Consider the following 24,841-nt stretch of genomic DNA (forward strand, 5'->3'; position numbering starts at 1 on the left):
CCAGTTACACAGAGTGCCACCCCAGAGAGTGCCAACTGCATGGAGTATCCATTACAGTGTAAGGACTGGCTGCAGAGAGTGCCAGTTACACAGATTGCCACCCCAGAGAGTGTCAGCTGCCAGGAGCATCCATTAGGGAGTAAGGACTGGCTCTAGAGAGTGCCAGTTACAGAGAGTGCCAGATGCATGGAGCATCCATTACAGAGTGAGGACTAACTGTAGAGAGTGACAGTTACACAGTGCCACTCCAGACAGTGCCAGCTGCTAGAACTTCCATTACAGAGTAAGGACTGGCTGCAGAGAGTGCCAGTTACACAGAGTGCCACCCCAGAGAGTGCCAGCTGCCAGGAGCATCCATTAGGGAGTAAGGACTGGCTCTAGAGAGTGCCAGATGCATTGAGCATCCATTACAGAGTGAGGACTGGCTGTAGAGAGTGCCAGTTACAGAGAGTGCCAGCTGCATGGAGCATCCATTACAGACTGAGGACTGGCTCTAGAGAGTGCCAGTTACAGAGAGTACCACCCCAGAGAGTGCCAGCTTAATGAAGCATCTATTACAGAGTGAGGACTGGCTGTAGAGAGTGCCAGCTGCATGAAACATCTATTACAGAGTGAGGACTGGCTGTAGAGAGTGCCAGCTACACAGTGCCACTCCAGACAGTGGCAGCTGCTAGAGCGTCAATTACAGAGTAAAGACTGGCTGAAGAGAGTGCCAGTTACAGAGAGTGCCACCCCAGAGAGTACCAGCTGCATGAAGCATCCATTACAGAGTGAGGACTGGCTGTAGAGAGTGCCAGCTACACAGTGCCACTCCAGACAGTGGCAGCTGCGAGAGTGTCCATTAGAGAGTAAGGACTGGCTGAAGAGAGTGCCAGTTACAGACTGTGCTAGCTGCTAGAGCATGCATTACAGAATGAGGACTGGCTGTAGAGAGTGCCAGTTACAGAGTGCCACCAGAGGCTTCCAGCTGCATGAAGCATCCATTACAGATTAAGGACTGGCTGCAGAGAGTGCCAATTACATATAGTGCCATCCCAGAGAGTGCCAGCTGATAGAGCTTCCATTAAAGAGTAAGTACTAGCAGCAGACAGTGCCAGTTACACAGAGTGCCACCCCAGAGAGTGCCAGCTGCATGGAGCATCCATCACAGAGTAAGGACTGGCTGCAGAGAGTGCCAGTTACACAGAGTGCCACCCCAGAGAGTACCAGCTGCATGAAGCATCCATTACAGAGTGAGGACTGGCTGTAGAGAGTGCCAGCTACACAGTGCCACTCCAGACAGTGGCAGCTGCGAGAGTGTCCATTAGAGAGTAAGGACTGGCTGAAGAGAGTGCCAGTTACAGACTGTGCTAGCTGCTAGAGCATTCATTACAGAGTGAGGACTGGCTGCAGAGAGTGTCAATTACATATAGTGCCATCCCAGAGAGTGCCAGCTGATAGAGCTTCCATTAAAGAGTAAGTACTAGCAGCAGACAGTGCCAGTTACACAGAGTGCCACCCCAGAGAGTGCCAGCTGCATTGAGTATCCATTACAGAGTGAGGACTGGCTCTAGAGAGTGCCAGTTACACAGAGTGCCAGCTGCATGAAGCATCCATTACAGAGTGAGGACTGGCTCTAGAGAGTGCCACTTACATATAGTGCCACACCAGATAATGCCAGCTCCTAGAGCATCCATTACAGAATAAGAACTGGCTGAAGAGAGTGCCGGTTACAGAGGGGGCACTCCAGACAGTGCCGGCTGCTAGCACGTCCATTGCAGAGTAAGGACTGGCTGCAGAGAGTGCCAGTTAGAGAGTGCGACCCCAGAGAGTGCCAGCTGCATGGAGCATCCATTACGGAGTAAGGGCTGGCTGTAGAGAGTGCCACCCCAGAGAGTGCCAGATGCCAGAGCATCCATTACAGAGTAAGGACTGGATGCAGAGAGTGCATGTTACACAGAATGCCACCCCAGAGTGTGCCAGCTGCATGGAGCATCTATTACAGAGTGAGGACTAACTGTATAGAGTGCCAGTTACACAGCGTGCCACTCCAGACAGTGCCAGCTGCTAGAACTTCCATTACAGAGTAAGGACTGGTTGCAAAGTGTGCCAGTTACACAGAGTGCCAACCCAGAGAGTGCCAGCTGCATGGAGCATCCATTACAGAGTAAGGACTGGCTGCAGAGAGTGCCAGTTACACAGAGTGCCACCCCAGAGAGTGCCAGCTTAATGAAGCATCTATTACAGAGTGAGGACTGGCTGTAGAGAGTGCCAGCTACACAGTGCCACTCCAGACAGTGGCAGCTGCTAGAGCGTCAATTACAAAGACTGGCTGAAGAGAGTGCCAGTTACAGAGAGTGCCACCCCAGAGAGTACCAGCTGCATGAAGCATCCATTACAGAGTGAGGACTGGCTGTAGAGAGTGCCAGCTACACAGTGCCACTCCAGACAGTGGCAGCTGCGAGAGTGTCCATTAGAAAGTAAGGACTGGCTGAAGAGAGTGCCAGTTACAGACTGTGCTAGCTGCTAGAGCATGCATTACAGAGTGAGGACTGGCTGTAGAGAGTGCCAGTTACAGAGTGTCACCAGAGGCTTCCAGCTGCATGAAGCATCCATTACAGATTAAGGACTGGCTGCAGAGAGTGCCAATTACATATAGTGCCATCCCAGAGAGTGCCAGCTGATAGAGCTTCCATTAAAGAGTAAGTACTAGCAGCAGACAGTGCCAGTTACACAGAGTGCCACCCCAGAGAGTGCCAGCTGCATTGAGTATCCATTACAGAGTGAGGACTGGCTCTAGAGAGTGCCAGTTACACAGAGTGCCAGCTGCATGGGGCATCCATTACAGAGTGAGGACTGGCTGCAGAAAGTGCCAGTTACACAGAGTGCCACCCCAGAGAGTGCCAACTGCCAGAGCATCTATTACAGAGTATGGACTGGCTGTAGAGAGTGCCAGTTACACAGTGCCACTCCAGACAGTGCCAACTGCCAGAGCATCCATTACAGAGTAAGGACTGGCTGAAGAGAGTGCCAGCTGCATGAAGCATCCATTACAGAGTGAGGACTGGCTCTAGAGAGTGCCACTTACATATAGTGCCACACCAGATAATGCCAGCTCCTAGAGCATCCATTACAGAATAAGAACTGGCTGAAGAGAGTGCCGGTTACAGAGGGGGCACTCCAGACAGTGCCGGCTGCTAGCACGTCCATTGCAGAGTAAGGACTGGCTGCAGAGAGTGCCAGTTAGAGAGTGCGACCCCAGAGAGTGCCAGCTGCATGGAGCATCCATTACGGAGTAAGGACTGGCTGTAGAGAGTGCCACCCCAGAGAGTGCCAGATGCCAGAGCATCCATTACAGAGTAAGGACTGGATGCAGAGAGTGCATGTTACACAGAATGCCACCCCAGAGTGTGCCAACTGCATGGAGCATCTATTACAGAGTGAGGACTAACTGTATAGAGTGCCAGTTACACAGCGTGCCACTCCAGACAGTGCCAGCTGCTAGAACTTCCATTACAGAGTAAGGACTGGTTGCAAAGTGTGCCAGTTACACAGAGTGCCAACCCAGAGAGTGCCAGCTGCATGGAGCATCCATTACAGAGTAAGGACTGGCTGCAGAGAGTGCCAGTTACACAGAGTGCCACCCCAGAGAGTGCCAGCTGCTAGAGCTTCCATTACAGAGTAAGGACTGGCTGCCGAGAGTGCTAGTTACACAGAATACCACCCCGGAGAGTGCCAGCTGCCAGGAGCATCCATAAGGGAGTAAGGACTGGCTCTAGAGAGTGGCAGTTACAGAGAGTGCCACCCCAGAGAGTGCCAGATGCACTGAGCATCCATTACAGAGTGAGGACTGGCTGTAGAGAGTGCCAGTTACAGAGAGTACCACCCCAGAGAGTGCCAGCTGCATGAAGCATCTATTACAGAGTGAGGACTGGCTGTAGAGAGTGCCAGCTGCATGAAGCATCCATTACAGAGTGAGGACTGGATGTAGAGAGTGCCAGCTACACAGTGCCACTCCATACAGTGGCAGCTGCTAGAGCGTCCATTACAGAGTAAGGACTGGATGTAGAGAGTGCCAGTTACAGAGAGTGCCACCCCAGAGAGTACCAGCTGCATGAAGCATCCATTACAGAGTGAGGACTGGCTGTAGAGAGTGCCAGCTACACAGTGCCACTCCATACAGTGGTAGCTGCTAGAGCGTCCATTAGAGAGTAAGGACTGGCTGAAGAGAGTGCCAGTTACAGAGCATGCCAGCTGCTAGAGCATGCATTACAGAGTGAGGACTGGCTGTAGAGAGTGCCCGTTACAGAGAGTGCCACCCCAGAGACTGCCAGCTGCATGAACCATCCATTACAGAGTAAGGACTGGCTGCAGAGAGTGCCAATTATATATTGTGCCATCCCAGAGAGTGCCAGCTGATAGAGCTTCCATTAAAGAGTAAGGACTAGCAGGAGAGTGCCAGTTACACAGAGTGCCACCCCAGAGAGTGCCAGCTGCATTGAGTATCCATTACTGAGTGAGGACTGTCTCTAGAGAATGCCAGTTACACGGAGTGCCACCCCAGAGAGTGCCAGCTGCATGGAGCATCCATTACAGAGTGAGGACTGGCTGCAGAAAGTGCCAGTTACACAGAGTGCCACCCCAGAGAGTGCCAACTGCCAGAGCATCCATTACAGAGTAAGGACTGGCTGTAGAGAGTGCCACCCCAGAGACTGCCAGCTGCATGAAGCATCCATTACAGAGTGAGGACTGGCTGTAGAGAGTGCCAGCTACACAGTGCCACTCCAGACAGGGGCAGCTGCTAGAGCGTCCATTACAGAGTAAGGACTGGCTGCAGAGAGTGCCAGTTACACAGAGTGCCACCCCAGAGAGTGCCAGCTGCTAGAGCGTTCATTACAGAGTAAGGTCTGGCTGAAGAGAGTGCCAGTTACAGAGAGTGCCAAACCAGACATTACCAGCTGCTTGAGCATGCATTACAGAGTAAGGACTGGCTGCAGAGAGTGCCAGCTACACAGAGTGCCAGCTGCATGGAGCATCCATTACAGAGTGAGTACTGGCTCTAGAGCGTGCCAGTTACACAGAGTGGCACCCCAGAGAGTGCCAGCTGCTAGAGCATCCATTACACAGTGAGGACTAACTGTAGAGAGTGCCAGTTACACAGAGTGCCACCCCAGACAGTGCCAGCTGCATTGAGCATCCATTACAGAATGAGCACTGGCTCTAGAGAGTGCCAGTTACACAAAGTGCCACCCCAGAGAGTGCCAGCTGCATGGAACCTCCATTACAGAGTGAGGACTAACTGTAGGGAGTGCCAGTTACATAGAGTGCCACTCCAGAAAGTGCCAGCTGCTAGAACTTCCTTTACAGAGTAAGGACTGTCTGCAGAGGGTGCCAATTACACAGTGCCACTCCAGACAGTGCCAGCTGCATGAAGCATCCTTTACAGAGTGGGGACTGGCTGCAAAGAGTGCCGGTTACACATAGTGCCACCCCAGAGAGTGCCAGCTGCTAGAGCGTCCATAACAGAGCACGAGAGCCCAGGTTGGGGTGAAGGTGCCCTGAATGGGAGGAGTTCCCTCCCTCTCGGGTACAAAGGGCCCAGGTGGGGGTGGAGGTGCCCTGGATGGGTGGAATTCCCTCCCTCTCGAGGTACAAGGACCCAGCCTAGGGGTGAAGGTACGCTAAATGGGTGGAGCTCTTTCCCTCTCTGCATACAAGGGCCCAGCCTTGGGTTGAAGGTGTCCTGGCTGGGTGGAGTTCCCTCCCTCTTGGGTACAAAGGGCCCAGGTGGGGGTGGAGGTGCCCTGGATGGGTGGAGTTCCCTTTCTCTCGGGGTACAAGGGCCCAGCCTGGGGGTAAAGGTGCCCTGGCTGGGTAGAGTTCCCTTCCTTTCGGGGTACAAGGGCCGAGTACGAGGTGGGGGTGCAGGTACCCTGATTGGGTGGAATTTCCCCATCTCGGGGTACAAGGGCCCAGGTGGAGGTGAAGGTGCCCTGGCTGGGTAGAGTTCACTTGCCTGGAGGATTAGAGAATTGTTGTGAAACTCCACTCTTGGGGTGCAGATGCCCAGCGTGGGTGGGGTCTCTTTCCCCCGGGGTGTGGATTCCCTTCCCTGCCCTGGGGTGCACAGACTCACCCCCCCCCCCCCCCCCCCGGTGCAGGTCTGAGGGGAGGGGCCAGAGGGCTCCAAGATGTAATCAGGACCCATGGGCATAAGGTGGACAGGCACTGCAGGGCAGTCTGGGCACTACAGCAGGGCAGATCACTGGCACTGCAGGGCAGTCTGGGCTCTACAGCGGGGGCAGATCACAGGCACTGCAGGGCAGTCTGGGTTCTACAGCGGGGGCAGATCACAGGCACTGCAGGGCAGTCTGGGCTCTACACCGGGGGCATATTGCAGGCACTGCAGGGCAGTCTGGGCTATACAGAGAGGGGCAGATCACAGGCACTGAGGGCCCTCTGGGCTCTATAGCGAGGGCAGATCACAGGCACTGCTAGGCAGTCTGGGCTCTACACCTGGGGCAGACCACAGGCACTGAGGGCAGTCTGGGCTCTACAGCAGGGGCAGATCACAGGCACTGAGGGCAGTCTGGGCTGTACGGGGGCAGATCACAGGCACTGCAGGGCAGTCTGGGCACTACAGCAGGGCAGATCACTGGCACTGCAGGGCAGTCTGGGCTCTACAGCGGGGGCAGATCACAGGCACTACAGGGCAGTCTGGGTTCTACAGCGGGGGCAGATCACAGGCACTGCAGGGCAGTCTGGGCTCTACACCGGGGGCATATTGCAGGCACTGCAGGGCAGTCTGGGCTATACAGAGAGGGGCAGATCACAGGCACTGAGGGCCCTCTGGGCTCTATAGCGAGGGCAGATCACAGGCACTGCTAGGCAGTCTGGGCTCTACACCTGGGGCAGACCACAGGCACTGAGGGCAGTCTGGGCTCTACAGCAGGGGCAGATCACAGGCACTGAGGGCAGTCTGGGCTGTACGGGGGCAGATCACAGGCACTGCAGGGCAGTCTGGGCTATACAGAGAGGGGCAGATCACTGGCACTGAGGGCACTCTGGGCTCTACAGCGAGGGCAGATCACAGGCACTGCAGGGCAGTCTGGGCTCTACAGCGAGGGCAGATCACAGGCACTGCAGGGCAGTCTGGGCTCTACAGCGAGGGCAGATCACAGGCACTGAGGGCAGTCTTGGCTCTACAGCAGGGGCAGATCACAGGCACTGCAGGGCAGTCTTGGCTCTACAGCAGGGGCAGATCACAGGCACTGCAGGGCAGTTTGGTCTCTGCAGCGGGGGCAAATCACAGGCACTGCAGGGCAGTCTGGGCTCTACAGCAGGGCAGATCACAGGCACTGCAGGGCAGTCTGGGCTCTACAGCGGGGGCAGATCACAGGCACTGCAGGGCAGTCTGGGCTCTGCAGCGGGGGCAGATCACAGGGACTGCAGGGCAGTCTGGGCTCTACAGCAGGGCAGATCACAGGCACTGCAGGGCAGTCTGGGCTCTACAGCAGGGCAGATCACAGGCACTGCAGGGCAGTCTGGGCTCTACAGCGGGGGCAGATCACAGGCACTGAGGGCACTCTGGGCTCTACAGCGGGGACAGATCACAGGCACTGCAGGGCAGTCTGGGCTCTACAGCGGGGGCAGATCACAGGCACTGAGGGCAGTCTGGGCTATACAGCAGGGCAGATCACAGGCACTGCAGGGCAGTCTGGGCTCTATAGCAGGGCAGATCACAGGCACTGCAGGGCAGGAGGGCTTGTCACACCAGGTGGGTCTCTATGAAATGCCTGTACAGCTGGAGCAGTCAGGGAGGAAGGCGTCTCTGGAAGGTCAGGAAAGCTGGAGCAGAGCCGTGCTGGCATCACTGAAAGGTCATAAGGGCTGGGGCAGGGCCAATCCATGCCATGCTGGTGTCTCTGAAAGGTCATTATGGCTGGGGCAGAGCCAGTCACATGCCATGCTGCTGTCTCCGAAACGGCAGTGGGGCTGGGGCAGAGTCAGTCACATGGCAGTGGGGCTGGGGCATAGTCAGTCACATGCCATGCTGGTGTCTCCGAAACGGCAGTGGGGCTGGGACAGAGTCAGTCACATGCCATGCTGGTGTCTCTGAAATGGCAGTGGGGCTGGGGCAGAGTCAGTCACATGGCAGTGGGGCTGGCACAGAGTCAGTCACATGCCATGCTAGTGTCTCTGAAATGGCAGTGGGGCTGGGGCAGAGTCAGTCACATGACAGTGGGGCTGGGGCAGAGTCAGTCACATGCCATGCTGGTGTCTCTGAAATGGCAGTGGGGCTGGGGAGAGTCAGTCACATGGCAGTGGGGCTGGGGCAGAGTCAGTCACATGGCAGTGGGGCTGGGGAGAGTCAGTCACATGGCAGTGGGGCTGGGGCAGAGTCAGTCACATGGCAGTGGGGCTGGGGCATAGTCAGTCACATGCCATGCTGGTGTCTCCGAAACGGCAGTGGGGCTGGGACAGAGTCAGTCACATGCCATGCTGGTGTCTCTGAAATGGCAGTGGGGCTGGGGCAGAGTCAGTCACATGCCATGCTGGTGTCTCTGAAATGGCAGTGGGGCTGGGGCAGAGTCAGTCACATGGCAGTGGGGCTGGGACAGAGTCAGTCACATGGCAGTGGGGCTGGGACAGAGTCAGTCACATGCCATGCTAGTGTCTCTGAAATGGCAGTGGGGCTGGGGCAGAGTCAGTCACATGGCAGTGGGGCTGGGGCAGAGTCAGTCACATGCCATGCTGGTGTCTCTGAAATGGCAGTGGGGCTGGGGAGAGTCAGTCACATGGCAGTGGGGCTGGGGAGAGTCAGTCACATGCCATGCTGGTGTCTCTGAAACGGCAGTGGGGCTGGGGAGAGTCAGTCACATGCCATGCTGGTGTCTCTGAAACGGCAGTGGGGCTGGGGAGAGTCAGTCACATGGCAGTGGGGCTGGGGAGAGTCAGTCACATGCCATGCTGCTGTCTCTGAAATGGCAGTGGGGCTGGGGAGAGTCAGTTGGGTGCCAGGCAGTGTGTGGAGTCCTGGCAGGGGCGGGGCAGAGTCGGCCTCACGTGCCAGCATGTATTGCCCACTCCCTGAGAAGTCCCTGGTACCTTCGGGTGCTCGAGGGGCCGGTGGGGGGGGCAGGCCGAGGGTGGGGGCGCCCATGCCCTGGGCAGGATCGCTTCCACTCCGGGTGAGTCCTGGCGCCTGCACCTTCTGTGTGCTCCTCGGCAGGGCAGGTCTTCACACAAACAGCGCCAGGGGCAACCAAACACTGGGCCAAGGTCAAAACACAGGTGTGGGCGGGGCGCCGGGCTCACCTGTCGCCTTCAGGTGTCCTGGTGCGGGAGGGGGCAGTGCAGCCACTTCCCACTGTCCTGAGGGGGGGCAGTGACCTCAAAGTGTCAGTCACTTCTCATAGGGTGAGGGCGGCTCCGTCACTTCCCAGGGTCCTTGCTGGAGGGGCTCAGTCACTTCCTTGTGTCAGGGACATGGGGGGCTCAGTCACTTCTTAGGGTCAGGGGGCTCAGCCAGGAGTTTCAGCCACTTCGTGTCAAAGGGCTTAGTCACTTCTCAGAGTCAGGAGGCTCACTCACTTCTCATAGGGAGCTCAGCCACTTCTCAAAGCTAGGGGGCTCAATCACTTCTCAGAGTCAAGGAGCTCATTCACTTCTCCGAGTCAGGGGGCTCAGTCACTTCTCAGAATAAGGGAGCTCATGCACTTCTCCGAGTCAGGGGGCTCAGTCACTTCTCAGAGTCAGGGGGCTCACTCACTTCTCATAGTCCGGGAACTCAGTCACTTCTTAGTGTCAGGGGGCTCAGCCAGGAGGTTCAGTCACTTTGTGTCAGAGGGCTCAGTCACTTCCAGAGTCAGGGGGCTCACTCACTTCTCATAGTCCGGGAGCTCAGTCACTTCTCGGGCTTGGGGAGCGCAATCACTTCTCGGAGTTGGGGGGGGGGGCTCAGTCAGGGGGCTCGGTTACTTCTCAGAGTCAAGGAGCTCAGTCACTTCTCAGAGTCAGGGGGCTCAGTCACTTCTCAGAGTCAGGGGGCTCAGCCAGGAGTGCAGTCACTTCGTGTCAGAGGGCTCAGTCACGTCTCAGAGTCAGGAGGCTCACTCACTTCTCAGAGTCAGGGGAATCAGTCACTTCTCAGAGTCAAGGAGCTCAGTCATTTCTCAGAGTCACGGGGCTGAGTCACTTCTCAGAATAAGGGAGCTCATGCACATCTCAGAGTCAGTGGGCTCAGTCACTTCTCCGAGTCAGGGGGCCCAGTCACTTCTCAGAGCCAGGGGGGCTCAGTAATTTCTCAGAGTCGTGGGATGGGGCGTTCAGTCACTTCTGAGAGTCAGGGGCTCAGACACTTCTCAGAGTTGAAGGCTTAGTCACCTCTCAGAGGCGGGGATTCAATCACTTCTCAAAGTCAGGAGGCTCAGTCACTGCTCAGAGTCAGGGAGTTGAGTCTTCTCAGAGGGCTCAGTCATTGCTCAGAGACAGAGAGCTTACTCACTTCTCAGAGTCAGAGGGCTCAGTCACTTCTCAGAGTCAGGGACCTCAGTCACTTCTCAAAGTCAGGGGGCTCAGTCACTTCTCAGAGTTAGGGGCCTCAGTCGCTTCTCAGAGGGCTCAGTCAATGCTCACAGTCAGGGAGCTCAGCCTTTTCTCAGAGGGCTTAGTCACTGCTCATAGTCAAAGAGCTCACTCATGTCTCTGGAGCTGAGTCGGGGGCTCGGTCACTTCTCAGAGTCAGGGGGCTCAGTCACTTCTGAGAGTCAGGGCACAGACACTTGTGGGAGTCAGGGGGCTCAGTCGCCTCTTAGAGTCAGGGGGTGAGACACTTCTCAGAGATGGAGGCTCAGCGACCTCTCGAAGTCGGGGGTTCAATCACTTCTCACACTCAGGGGATCAGTCACTGCTCAGTCAGGGACCTCAGTCACTTCTCAGAGTCAGGGGCTTATAGTCACTTCTCTGAGTCAGGGGGCTCAGTCAATGCTCAGAGTCAGGGAGCTCAGTCACTTCTGAGAGGAGGCTCAGTCATTTCTCAGAATCATGGCGGGACTCAGTCCTTTCTCAGAGTCAGGAGGCTCAGTCACTTCTCAGAATCGGGTACTCAATCACTTCTCAGAGTCAGAGGAGGAGGTTCAGTCACTTTTCAGAGTCAGGGGGCTTAGTCACTTCTCAGAGTCAGTCACTTCTTAGAGTCAGGGGGCTCAGTCACTTCTCTGAGTCAAGAGTCTCACTTCTCTGAGTAAGGGGGCACACTCACTTCTTAGAGTCAAGGACCTCAGTTCTCAGAGTCATGGGGCCCAATCACTTCTCAGAGTAAAGAGTAAAGTAACTTCTCTGAGTTGGGGGTTGGGGCTCAGTCAGGGGGTTCAATCACTTCTCAGAGTCAGGGGGCTCAGTCACTGCTCAGAGTCAGGGAGCTCAGCCTTTTCTCAGAGGGCTCGATCACTGCTGAGAGACAGAGAGCTCATTCACTTCTGAGAGTCTGGGAGCTCAGTCACTTGTGAGAGTCAGAGGGGCCAGTCGCTTCTCAGAGATGGAGGCTCAGTCACCTCTCGGAGTCTGGTGTTTATTCACTTCTTAGACTCAGGGGGATCAGTCACTGCTCAGTCAGGGACCTCAGTTACTTCTCAGAGTAGGGGGCTCAGTCAATGCAAAGAGTCAGTGTAGGAAGGTAGCCTCTTTCTAGCCTTGTTACCCCCACTTTTGGCCTGTTTGTGAGTATATGTCAGGGTGTTTTCACTGTCTCACTGGGATCCTGCCAGACAGGGCCCCAGTGCTCATAAGTGTGCCCTGTATGTGTTCCCTGTGTGATGACTAACTGTCTCACTGAGGCTCTGCTAACCAGAACCTCAGTGGTTATGCTCTCTCTGCTTTCCTAATTGTCACTAACAGGCTAGTGACCAATTTCACCAATTCACATTGGCATACTGGAACACCCTTATAATTCCCTAGTATATGGTACTGAGGTACCCAGGGTATTGGGGTTCCAGGAGATCCCTATGGGCTGCAGCATTTCTTTTGCCACCCATAGGGAGCTCTGACAATTCTTACACAGGCCTGCCACTGCAGCCTGAGTGAAATAACGTCCACGTTATTTCACAGCCATTTACCACTGCACTTAAGTAACTTATAAGTCACCTTCACTGTGAGCGGGCTCTCTTTTGTAGGTACATTCCACTGTGAGCAGGCCGCTGTTGTAGGTGGCACCACTGTGAGTGGGCTTGCTTTTGCTTCTGAAGGTGACACACTTCATTCTGAGCTGGCTCTCTCTTGTAGGCGACACACTCAACTGTGAGTGGGCTCTGCCCTGTAGACGACTCACTTCACTGTGTGTAGGTGACATAATACACTGCGAGTGGGCTGTCTCTGTCCTGCACTTTTGGCAGCCTAGCACCAACGCCGGCACCCTTGCTCCATGGTGCACGGGTGCCGGCGTTGCAAGCAGGTTTGTTTTGTGCAGGAAGAGGCACGTCCTGCACAACAACAACCCGGAGGCACATTCCTAAAAAGAGGAAGTAGAAGGAGAAATAAATATATATTTGTGCTCCTTGCCTCTCCCCGGGAAGGCGCAGCATTTTGGTGCATTCTCAGGTTTACCAGTTCTGATGTGGGAAAGCATCAAAATCCATTGGAGTTGCATGGGAACACCCACGCAGCACCCACGGAATGCCTTCGCAGTGCAGAGTAAGGCAACACAGCGATTTGCGCTGCTTTGCATTACGAAAGATTTATGGATCCACGTGGGCCCAGCAGAGTGGCCTTACCTGGCTTCATAAATAGCATTTAAGGTTTGCATTGCACATGTAGCACGCATGGTGCAAACGTGATGCAAACCAGATCATAAATATGCCCTGGGAGTAGAAATTACACTTGTGATACTTTTTCTTGAAATGAAGACAGAAGTGATGCATTTATGAAGAATAAATCTGAAGGCAGTGTTGCATGCATAGACTGTACCAGCAGTTGTATCAAAAATCTGAAGACGCCAGCACACACACTCTGTAACCCAGTGTTGGATCTGGCCGTTTTTGCAGGGTTACCCCCAAAGTTTTTGCCTTCATCTTTCTATTTTTTCTGACCTGTTTTTGTTGGCATTAGGACTCTGGGCACCTTACCACTACGAACCAGTGCTAAAATGCATATGCTGTCTATCTAAATTGTATTGGTGATTGGTTTTCCATGATTGGCATATCTGATTTACTAGTAAGTCCCTAGTAAAGTGCACTGTGTGTGACCAGGGCCTGTAAATCAAATGCTACTAGTGGGCCTGCAGCACTGATTGTGCCACCCACATGATTAGCCCTGTAAACATGTCTCGGACCTGCCGATGCAGTGTGTGTGTGTGTGTAGTTTTGCACTGCCATTTCAACCTGGCAAATGCACCCACTTGCCTGGCCCAAACCTTTCCTTTTACTACATATAAGTCACACCTAAAGTAGGCCAGGCAGCCCCATGGGTAGGGTGCAGAATATTTCAAAGATAGGACATGTACTGGTGTGCTTTACATGTCCTGATAGTTAAATACTGCTAAACTCAGTTTTCACTATTGCAAGGCCTATCTCTCCCATAGGGTAACATGGCAATTGCCTTGAAATATCTTTTAAGTGTAATTTCCCATTGGGAGCACGTAGAGATATGGAGTTTGGGGTATCTGAACTCAATTTCAAAATACATCTTTTGGTGAAGTTGGTTTTAGAACTGTAAGTTTGAAAATGCCACTTGTAGAAAGTGGGCATTTTCTCGCTTAACCATTCGTTCTCTGCCTGTCTGCTGAATACACGTATGGGTCAGGATAACAGGTGTGCCCTGAATATCCTGATGGCCCAACCCCAGGCTGATGGGTCTTCCAGAGCTAGAGTGGTTGGAAGAGCTGATACTTGGACCTCCAGTCCCTGCTCTGTCACGAAACCGGACAATGGAAAGGGGAGTGAACACTCCCCTGTCCATCACCACACCAGGGGTGGTGCTCAGAGCTCCTCCGGAGGGTCCCTGGGTTCTGCCATCTTGAATCCAAGGTGGGTAGAGGCCTCTGGGAGCATCTGAGTGGCCAGGTCAGGTAGGTGACGTCAGAGCCCCCTCCTGATAGTTTGTCACCTGGCTAGGTGACCAATCCCCCTTTCAGGGCTATTTAGGGTCTCTTTCTTGGGTGGGTCCTCAGATTTGGCTTGCTAGATTCCAGCAGGACTCCTCTGCAACCCCCACTTCAACTTCCAGCCACTGGAGCTGTGACTCGACCCTCCAGGAACCGACAATCTGCATCCACAACATCTGCAACATTGTTTCTACGGCTCCTTCCAGCTTATGCAATATTTCCCCAGCGGTGCATCCTCTGAGGGCGGCAAGTCTTCAGCCTGCACAAGAAGGAATCTCTCTTGGAGTGAAGAAGTCACGTCCCTGGATCCGCAGGCACCAACTGCAACGACGACCAGCTGTGTGGAACTCCTTTCATTCGGAGCTGCGTGGATCCTGCATCACGGGTAGTGGTCTGGAGTGGTCCCCTTGGCCCTCTCTGCCAGCTGTCCAACTTTGGTGGAGGTAAGCCCTTGCCTTCCCACACAGGACAGTACCCCCCTGCACCACGTCTCTTGCAGCTACCAAGGCGTGTTGGCATCTCCTCCAAGGGATCTTCAGGCTCTGTGTGGCCCCAGCCCCTAGCACTCCTTCCTATGATGCACAGCCCTCTGCATGCTTCTCCTGTGGCATGGGACCCTTCTCCAGTTGTGCTACGTGGGCTCTTCTGCGACTCCTGGGTTCTTGTCCCAGGGGTCTCCTGTGTGGGCTGCCTTTTCTTCTGTGGACTCTCTGCCTTGAGTTCTCCTGTCCCGGTCAGCTCCACATTTGCTTCACTGTGACTTCTGCCTTTGCCAAGGCTTGTTGGTGGCTTTTACACACCACTAACTGACTGAAATCTTTCATCCGGCATGGGACATCGACTGCATCCTCCAGGAACTCTTCTACGGCTCCAGGTCTGCGTTGCTGCCCTTCTCAGCCTTGAGTCATTAGTGAGGTTGGCAGAGCCTTTCTCAGCCTTGAGTCCTTAGTGAGATTGGCAGAGCCTTTCTCAGCCCTGAGTCATGAGTCATTAGTGAGGTTGGAAGAGCCCTTCTCAGCCCTGGGTCATTAGTGAGGGTGGAGGAGGCCTTCTCAGCCCTCGTCAGCTCTGAGTCATTAGTGAGTTTGGGAGAGCCCTTCTCAGCCCTGAGTCATTAGTGAGGGTGGAAGAGCCCTTCTCAGCCCTGAGTCATTAGTGAGGTTGGAGCAGCCTTTCTCAACCTTAGGTCATTAGTGAGGATGGAAGAGCCCTTCTCCGCCCTCAGTCATTAGTGAGGTTGGAAGAGCCCTTCTCAGCCTTGAGACATTAATGAGGTTGGAAGAGCCCTTCTCAGCCCTGAGTCATTAGTGAGGGTGGAAGAGCCCTTCTCAGCACTGAGCCATTAGAGAGGTTGGAAGAGCCATTCTCACCCCTGAGTCATGAGTCATTAGTGAGGGTGGAAGAGCCCTTCTCAGCCCCGAGTCATTAGTGAGGTTGGAAGAGCCCTTCTCAGCCCTGAGTCATTAGTGAGGTTGGAAGAGCCCTTCTCAGCCCTGGGTCATTAGTGAGGGTGGAGCAGCTCTTCCCAGCCCTGGGTCATTAGTGAGGGTGGAGCAGCTCTTCCCAGGCCTGGGTCATTAGTGAGGGTGGAGCAGCCCTTCTCAGTCCTGGGTCATTAGTGAGGTTGGAAGAGCCCTTCTCAGCCCTGGGTCATTAGGGAGGGTGGAAGAGCCTTTCTCAGCCCTGAGTCATTAGTGAGGGTGGAAGAGCCCTGCTCAGCCCTTGGTCATTAGTGAGGGTGGAAGAGCCTTTCTCAGCCCTGAGTCATTAGTGAGGGTGGAAGAGCCTTTCTCAGCCCTGAGTCATTAGTGAGGGTGGAAGAGCCCTGCTCAGCCCTTGGTCATTGATGAGAGTGGAAGAGCCCTTCTCAGCCCTAAGTCATGAGTTATGAGTCATTGGTGAGGTTGGAAGAACCCTTCCCAGCCCTAAGTCATGGGTGAGGTTGGAAGAAGCCTTCTCAGGCCTGAGTCGTTAGTGGGGTTAGAAAAGCCCTTCTCAGCCCTGGGTCATTAGGGAGGGTGGAAGAGCCTTTCTCAGCCCTGAGTCATTAGTGAGGGTGGAAGAGCCCTGCTCAGCCCTTGGTCAGAGTGGAAGAACCCTTCCCAGCCCTAAGTCATGGGTGAGGTTGGAAGAGGCCTTCTCAGGCCTGAGTCGTTAGTGGGGTTAGAAAAGCCCTTCTCAGCTTTTGCTGCACGTACTGTGGCCTGAAGGTGTTGATGCCTAGCTCCCGAGCTCCCTTCTTCCAGAGGGTGTCCATTCACCTAAACGTCAGTGTTCTTGGAGCTCCGCGGCCGTCACGAATTGATCACTTCGCTTCACAGGTTCAGGCTTCTCATTTTCTCATTGTTTTGCTGAAGAATCTTTTAGTTTTGAATAGTTTCGCGCGTCACAGTGGCCACGTCACTCGCAGTGCAGGCTGGGTAGCGCGCATGCAGATGAGTTGCGCGGGTGACAGGCGTTGATACGCCGAGTCCTCCGAGAAGGGCGGGGCTGCGCGCTCCTATCCCGGCATACATCGCGGCCTCCTGCCACTCTTGCGCCGCTGCTGCCTCCGTGTGTCAGCCAAGATGGCGGACCGGAAGCGGGTGTGAGCGGAAGACCGGAAGTGGCAGCGGGGACCGTACGGGCCACTGGAGGCCTCTCCCGGGGGGCTGGAGCGAGCAGGACCGGTCGGGACCGAGAGAGGGAGACCGCGGGGGGCGAGGCGGCGGGGCCGAGAGAGAGCAGAGCCGCCGGGGCCCAGGACCGCAGCCCACCCCCCCATGAGGCCGCCCCCGGGCCCCCCCTGAGCCCCCGCGGCAGCATGTCGGAGCCCGCGGCCGGAGGGGGCGCCGCCCCCGGGGCCGCCAACGCCAACAACAACCACCCGCCGCCCCGCGCGCGGCCGCCCGGCCTGAACCAGAACCCGCTGATCTCGGTGCGGGACCGGCTCTTCCACGCGCTCTTCTTCAAGATGGCCGTGACCTACAGCCGCCTGCTGCCCGCCTCCTGCCGCCGCGTGCTCGAGTTCTGCCTGCTGCTCAAGGTGCGGCCCGGGCGGGAGGGGGACCGGGGGAGTGACGGGAGGGAGAGAGAGAGATCAGTGGGGTCAGGAGAGAGAGAGAGAGAGAGATCAGTGGGGTCAGGAGAGAGAGAGAGATCAGTGGGGTCAGGAGAGAGAGAGAGAGAGATCAGTGGGGTCAGGAGAGAGAGAGAGATCAGTGGGGTCAGGAGAGAGAGAGAGAGAGAGATCAGTGGGGTCAGGGGAGAGAGAGAGAGAGAGAGATCAGTGGGGTCAGGGGAGAGAGAGAGAGAGAGATCAGTGGGGTCAGGGGAGAGAGAGAGAGAGATCAGTGGGGTCAGGGGAGAGAGAGATCAGTGGGGTCAGGGGAGAGAGAGAGAGAGAGAGATCAGTGGGGTCAGGAGGGAGAGAGAGAGATCAGTGGGGTCAGGGGAGAGAGAGAGAAAGAGATCAGTGGGGTCAGGAGAGAGAGAGAGATCAGTGGGGTCAGGAGAGAGAGAGAGAGAGATCAGTGGGGTCAGGGGAGAGAGAGAGAGATCAGTGGGGTCAGGGGAGAGAGAGAGAGATCAGTGGGGTCAGGGGAGAGAGAGAGAGAGAGAGAGAGATCAGTGGGGTCAGGGGAGAGAGAGAGAGAGAGAGATCAGTGGGGTCAGGGGAGAGAGAGAGAGAGAGAGATCAGTGGGGTCAGGAGGGAGAGAGAGATCAGTGGGGTCAGGAGAGAGAGAGAGAGAGATCAGTGGGGTCAGGGGAGAGAGAGAGAGATCAGTGGGGTCAGGAGGGAGAGAGAGATCAGTGGGGTCAGGAGAGAGAGAGAGAGATCAGTGGGGTCAGGAGAGAGAGAGAGAGAGAGATCAGTGGGGTCAGGAGAGAGAGAGAGAGAGAGAGATCAGTGGGGTCAGGAGAGAGAGAGAGAGAGAGATCAGTGGGGTCAGGGGAGAGAGAGAGATCAGTGGGGTCAGGGGAGAGAGAGAGAGAGAGATCAGTGGGGTCAGGGGAGAGAGAGAGAGAGAGATCAGTGGGGTCAGGGGAGAGAGAGAGAGAGAGAGAGATCAGTGGGGTCAGGAGGGAGAGAGAGATCAGTGGGGTCAGGAGGGAGAGAGAGATCAGTGGGGTCAGGAGAGAGAGAGAGATCAGTGGGGTCAGGGGAGAGAGAGAGAGAGAGATCAGTGGGGTCAGGAGAGAGAGAGAGAGAGAGAGAGAGATCAGTGGGGTCAGGGGAGAGAGAGAGAGAGATCAGTGGGGTCAGGGGAGAGAGAGAGAGAGAGATCAGTGGGGTCAGGAGGGAGAGAGAGATCAGTGGGGTCAGGAGGGAGAGAGAGATCAGTGGGGTCAGGAGAGAGAGAGAGATCAGTGGGGTCAGGAGAGAGAGAGAGATCAGTGGGGTCAGGGGAGAGAGAGAGAGAGAGATCAGTGGGGTCAGGGGAGAGAGAGAGAGAGATCAGTGGGGTCAGGGGAGAGAGAGAGAGAGAGAGATCAGTGGGGTCAGGAGGGAGAGAGAGATCAGTGGGGTCAGGAGAGAGAGAGAGATCAGTGGGGTCAGGGGAGAGAGAGAGAGATCAGTGGGGTCAGGAGGGAGAGAGATCAGTGGGGTCAGGAGGGAGAGAGATCAGTGGGGTCAGGAGAGAGAGATCAGTGGGGTCAGGAGAGAGAGAGAGATCAGTGGGGTCAGGAGAGAGAGATCAGTGGGGTCAGGAGAGAGAGAGATCAGTGGGGTCAGGAGAGAGAGAGAGATCAGTGGGGTCAGGAGAGAGAGAGAGATCAGTGGGGTCAGGAGAGAGAGAGAGATCAGTGGGGTCAGGAGAGAGAGAGAGAGATCAGTGGGGTCAGGAGAGAGAGAGATCAGTGGGGTCAGGAGAGAGAGAGAGATCAGTGGGGTCAGGAGAGAGAGAGAGATCAGTGGGGTCAGGAGAGAGAGAGAGATCAGTGGGGTCAGGAGAGAGAGAGAGAGATCAGTGGGGTCGGGAGAGAGAGAGAGAGAGATCAGTGGGGTCGGGAGAGAGAGAGAGAGAGAGAGATCAGTGGGGTCGGGAGAGAGAGAGAGAGAGAGAGAGATCAGTGGGGTCGGGAGAGAGAGAGAGATCAGTGGGGTCGGGAGAGAGAGAGAGATCAGTGGGGGAGAGAGAGAGAGAGATCAGTGGGGTCGGGAGAGAGAGAGATCAGTGGGGTCGGGAGAGAGAGAGATCAGTGGGGTCAGGAGAGAGAGAGAGAGATCAGTGGGGTCAGGAGAGAGAGAGAGAGAGATCAGTGGGGTCAGGAGAGAGAGAGAGAGATCAGTGGGGTCAGGAGAGAGAGAGAGAGAGATCAGTGGGGTCAGGAGAGAGAGAGAGAGAGATCAGTGGGGTCAAGAGAGAGAGAGAGAGAGATCAGTGGGGTCAGGGGAGAGAGAGAGAGAGAGATCAGTGGGGTCGGGAGAGAGAGAGAGATCAGTGGGGTCAGGGGAGAGAGAGAGAGAGATCAGTGGGGTCAGGAGAGAGAGAGAGATCAGTGGGGTCAGGAGAGAGAGAGAGATCAGTGGGGTCAGGAGAGAGAGAGAGAGAGATCAGTGGGGTCAGGAGAGAGAGAGAGAGAGAGAGAGAGATCAGTGGGGTCGGGAGAGAGAGAGAGATCAGTGGGGTCGGGAGAGAGAGAGAGATCAGTGGGGTCGGGAGAGAGATCAGTGGGGTCGGGAGAGAGAGAGATCAGTGGGGTCGGGAGAGAGAGAGAGATCAGTGGGGTCGGGAGAGAGAGAGAGATCAGTGGGGTCAGGAGGGAGAGAGAGAGAGAGATCAGTGGGGTCAGGAGAGAGAGAGAGAGATCAGTGGGGTCAGGAGGGAGAGAGAGAGAGAGAGATCAGTGGGGTCAGGAGGGAGAGAGAGAGAGAGAGATCAGTGGGGTCAGGAGGGAGAGAGAGAGAGATCAGTGGGGTCAGGAGAGAGATCAGTGGGGTCAGGAGAGAGATCAGTGGGGTCAGGAGAGAGATCAGTGGGGTCAGGAGAGAGAGAGAGAGATCAGTGGGGTCGGGAGAGAGAGAGAGATCAGTGGGGTCGGGAGAGAGAGAGATCAGTGGGGTCGGGAGAGAGAGAGAGAGATCAGTGGGGTCGGGAGAGAGAGAGAGAGATCAGTGGGGTCGGGAGAGAGAGAGAGAGATCAGTGGGGTCGGGGGAGAGAGAGAGAGATCAGTGGGGTCGGGGGAGAGAGAGATCAGTGGGGTCGGGGGAGAGAGAGAGATCAGTGGGGTCGGGGGAGAGAGAGAGAGATCAGTGGGGTCGGGGGAGAGAGAGATCAGTGGGGTCGGGGGAGAGAGAGATCAGTGGGGTCGGGAGAGAGAGAGAGAGATCAGTGGGGTGGAGAGAGAGAGAGATCAGTGGGGTGGAGAGAGAGAGAGATCAGTGGGGTCGGGAGAGAGAGATCAGTGGGGTCGGGAGAGAGAGATCAGTGGGGTCGGGAGAGAGAGAGATCAGTGGGGTCGGGAGAGAGAGAGATCAGTGGGGTCGGGAGAGAGAGAGATCAGTGGGGTCGGGAGAGAGAGAGATCAGTGGGGTCGGGAGAGAGAGATCAGTGGGGTCGGGAGAGAGATCAGTGGGGTCGGGAGAGAGAGAGAGAGATCAGTGGGGTCGGGAGAGAGAGAGAGAGATCAGTGGGGTCGGGAGAGAGAGAGAGAGATCAGTGGGGTCGGGAGAGAGAGAGAGAGATCAGTGGGGTCACGAGAGAGAGAGAGAGAGATCAGTGGGGTCACGAGAGTGAGAGAGAGAGAGAGAGATCAGTGGGGTCAGGAGAGAGAGAGATCAGTGGGGTCAGGAGAGAGATCGATCAGTGGGGTCAGGAGAGAGAGAGAGTGATATATATATTTATAATATAATAATGGGGGGGGGGGGGGGGGGGAGTTCAGGAGAGGGACACCAGGAGGGCCAGAAGACAGAGATCGGGGGGTCAGGAGAGGGACATCAGGGGGTGTGGGGGCAGGAAAGAGAGATCAGTGGGGTCAGGAGAGGGACATCAGGGGGCTAGAAGAGAGAGATCTTCCTGCCACGGTATATACCCTTAGTTTTAGGATATGAACTGAACAAATGAGATCAGACAAATATTTTGAGGGATTCAATGATTTTCCCAGAGGAATGTTGATTGATGGAGCAGATGAAGTGTATCACATTTTTATCAAGGAGGAATAATTAATGAGATTGGAAAAGAAACCACACTACCGTGGTCATATTTAGAGATCATTAAGACTGTTTAGGGGATTAAAATGGTCAGTGATTGCAAAAAAATCAGTAGAAGTAGTACACTATTCCCATTGCTACCCACCTCTTTAAAAAAGTAAGTAGTGGCATAAACATTGATAGTATTCCACATCTCAAAAATCTCACTTGGATTCAGACAGATGTTTTGTTGTAACTGTTTCAGCTGCTTAGTAATCCCTTTGCTCATTAGTTCTTAGGGCTGGTTGGATGTTAGTTGAAAGTTTGGTTTGTTCTGGAGCATTTTACACCAAGAGTTGCCTCTACCGCTGGTTTGAATTGCACTAAGGACTGAATAAGATGTCATCAAAAGGCTGAGGGATTTACTTTTTTTGTTTGTTTTTTTGTTTTTTTAATTGGCAATTGTGAGTGCTCTTGCAATACCCTGAATGTATCCAGCTGGACATGTTACATTGGTATATCCAGAAATCCTAAATGGCTTGAGATAAGATGAGACATTGCTGGCTGTTAAGAGGATGGCCAGATGAGAAGCCATTAAGTAACTTTGTAAGTTCGGATAGCATGGGAAAGAGCAGATCGTGTGTTAAGTGACACGCTGGACAGAAGTCATTACTTAAGATCTATCTTTAATCTAGGTAAAACTCTTAAGTAACTGAAACAGTTGAAATTGTACAAAATCTAGAAGCTCCTCAGAGCAGCAGGGGTTGAATTTGTAACCCTCTGATGCAAGGACTTAATTCCTTGCACCGACATTGAATGAGAAAGCCTGTTGGACCGCAGAGCTGTTACGAGTCCACTGTACTGTGTGTTTAGGTATCTATCAATCTTTCTGGATGAGTTCAGGGACACAGTGGAAATCCAAACAATCTTTCGATGATGCATAACACACCCAAAGATATCACCAGGAAAGAGGAACATGTAGATGGCCTTCTGGCAAACACTGCCGCTCTCTGTAGCAGGAAGAATTGCTCTCCTGAAAATGATTGTATTACCACGGCTATTATACTACTTCTCCAACCTCCCATACTATATACCGGTCAGCTTCTTTAAGGAACTGGAACCCAAACTACGTGAATTCATCTGGAATAAAGGGCACTGCAGGGTTGCGCTTAAGAAGCTTACTTTGCCATTGGAGCAGGGTGGTCTCTCAGCACCCAACCTGGAGCACTATTATTTGGCATCCCAGCTCCACTGGGAATCTAAATGGCTGGCAGGACTTCATCTCTCTGACACAGCAACTACCACAGAGCCCTGGTCTCTTGTGCAAGTAATGCACCTGTTCCACCCACCCACTTGCGCGCCTAGCGCCGCCGGGGGAGCTCCTCCTCAAAGTGGCCTACAGCTGTTATCGCAGGTCCCTGCAGCTCACGAATGGGACTGTTCCGTTTGCCCCGGGTTTGGCACTATTGGGCACGCCTCATGGCTCCAGAGTCACGTCTGGAGCTGAGCTTCGGGCGTGGCATACCGCGGACCTGCACACAGTAGGTGATCTGTATAGTGGTGGCAGGCTGATCGCGTTCTCTACTCTGGTCGCGGACATGAGCCTCCCAGAGAGACCATTTCAGCTGTATAACTCACTTCTGTGATCCTTATCGAGTAGGTGGGCAGACCTAACGACCACCGCCGACCCATTTATTTACTAATACAATATATACAGGTAATGGGGCGGGGTAGACATCTGATCAGGTGGTTCATGGAAGCACTTCGAGTTCACTTGGTAAAGGAGCATGGCACGCTGCACACTGCCTGGGAGAGTGAATCGGCCTCGACCCTCACTGACTCGCAGTGGAAATCTGCCCTCTCTAGCCACACCACTATACCCTGTAACTCCAGATTTCGACTCATACAATTCTACATTATACAAAGGGCATACCGCACGCCAGCTCGCATCAACAGATACTTCCTTCGTTGTGACGCAGCCTGCCCCCGTTGCAAACATTTAGATGCCGATATCCTGCATATGCTATGGTCCTGCCCCTGCTTGCATAACTACTGGGAGGCTGTGTTTGCTTGTTTGTCAGCATGCACAATACCACACACATGGGAGACCTCCGTGTTGGGTTTATTCCCCAGAGGCCCGCGGCACAGGGCTACCGCAAGATTTTTGGACTTGGGATTTATAACAGCCAAACGGCTGATAACTCGCAGATGGAAGTCTGCTGAGGCTCCCACTGTTTTGGCTTGTAAACAATCATTTATGATCTGGGCGGGAGCCGAGGGGGTGGCGCTGCAGCGGGAGGATGCACTTGGTTTGCGCAAATACCCTCTGTCGGATGGCTGGGACGCGATGATACACTTACAAACTCCAGGGCAGGACTCCGACTCAGCGGAGACAACATAATATATACGGTGACATTGCGATTATTAAACACCGGAGATGATATGAAAAGGTTACTGACATGCTTACTGATTATCGCACTCTGACCTCAACTATTAACTCAGGACAACGTAGACACTAAACACCCGGAGTTCAAATATGGCTCAAGCTGCATGGACACATCCTCATAACAACAAGGGGATTCCACACACACACAAAGGCATAGTAATACTGTCATGTCATGTCTTATGTTTGAAGATAAGGTACTCCATTGTTTCAGAATGTTACTATTTCTATTCGTTACTAATCCAGGATCAACCTTTATACATGAATGTGCAATTACATGCCAACTTAAACAGAAAGGCAGTAAGAGAGTTAAGACGACTGGTGTACTGTGCTTACATCCAGAGGCCCAACTACCCTACATATGAAGCACTTATAGACCGGCTTAGATACCTCCTTCTGACTGTAATATGTGATGCATGGGTTCGGGTATATAATCTATTCTCCTCTTTGTAAATGTTATACATGTACTAGTTACTGTTGATAGTACCCATGAATTTGCAAAATGTATAACAGATGTAACTGTCTACTGCACGAATATTACTATGCCACCAAACTGTTACAGTATATTTGATATTTCATATTAGAAATAACAAAAAGATTCCTGAAGAAAACCAAGAAAGAGGAACATGTAACTTAAACTGTTTATTTTATGATCCTTGGTCTATTGCTTAAAATATGAACATTAACCACACAGAAGGCAAAACAAAAGTAGTTAGACATTTAATGATCTGCAGAACCAACATAATTATTTGGGATTTTGGGCACTTGCCCCATACTCCTGCATAATTTGTAAATTTCATTAAAAGAATAGTTTCTGGTTGTTAGAGCCCTAAATTTGCTTTGAAGTGCTTCATATGGGTCTGGGCAGTGACAGACCCTTAGCAACGTGAACTGATCACTTTTAAGTTGTTGAATACTGTCTTCAGCAACTTAAAAGTGCTAAAGTTAACTTTTGCCCATATAGTATCAGTGTTTTGAAATTGTGACATTCTACTGTCGCCGAATTTCGGTATTACACTGCAACCCTGTAGTGACCTCTGGCCCTCCATTGCTATATAACTCCAGTGGCCCTGTTTCTAGGACTCCTTCCAATGGTGTCAGTGCTTTTAGTGAACAGACAGGATGAAGCATCCCATTCCGGCTCCCTCCTGCACTCCAAGAATCGTACAGCGTTCTTGTCCCGCTTGCCTTGGCTCCTCAGTCAC

At 53.9% G+C, this 24,841-nt stretch overlaps 2 protein-coding genes across 4 annotated transcripts in view; one reads left to right on the forward strand and one right to left on the reverse strand.

The window, feature by feature from the left end:
* LOC138268411 (uncharacterized) overlaps positions 1 to 16,463 on the reverse strand; it is a 35,144-nt gene extending 18,681 nt beyond the window's left edge. The window contains exon 1 of one of the 2 annotated variants that reach the window (XM_069218020.1): positions 16,276 to 16,463. The gene's annotated coding sequence lies outside the window, so the exon portion shown is untranslated. Of the gene's footprint in view, positions 1 to 9,087; positions 9,218 to 16,275 lie in introns of those variants that run through there. The other variant, XM_069218021.1, reaches the window with a different exon arrangement.
* A 113-nt stretch (positions 16,464 to 16,576) lies between these two features.
* Positions 16,577 to 24,841, forward strand: part of TMEM259 (transmembrane protein 259) — an 82,937-nt gene continuing 74,672 nt past the window's right edge. Inside the window, exon 1 of one of the 2 annotated variants that reach the window (XM_069216249.1) lies at positions 16,577 to 17,102. In XM_069216249.1, coding sequence (XP_069072350.1) covers positions 16,881 to 17,102 — 222 coding nt within the window. In that variant the 5' untranslated portion in view covers positions 16,577 to 16,880. The remainder of the gene's footprint in view (positions 17,103 to 24,841) is intronic. The other variant, XM_069216248.1, reaches the window with a different exon arrangement.

Source organism: Pleurodeles waltl, chromosome 12 (genome assembly GCF_031143425.1).
Source record: "Pleurodeles waltl isolate 20211129_DDA chromosome 12, aPleWal1.hap1.20221129, whole genome shotgun sequence".
NCBI classification, from domain to species: domain Eukaryota; kingdom Metazoa; phylum Chordata; class Amphibia; order Caudata; family Salamandridae; genus Pleurodeles; species Pleurodeles waltl.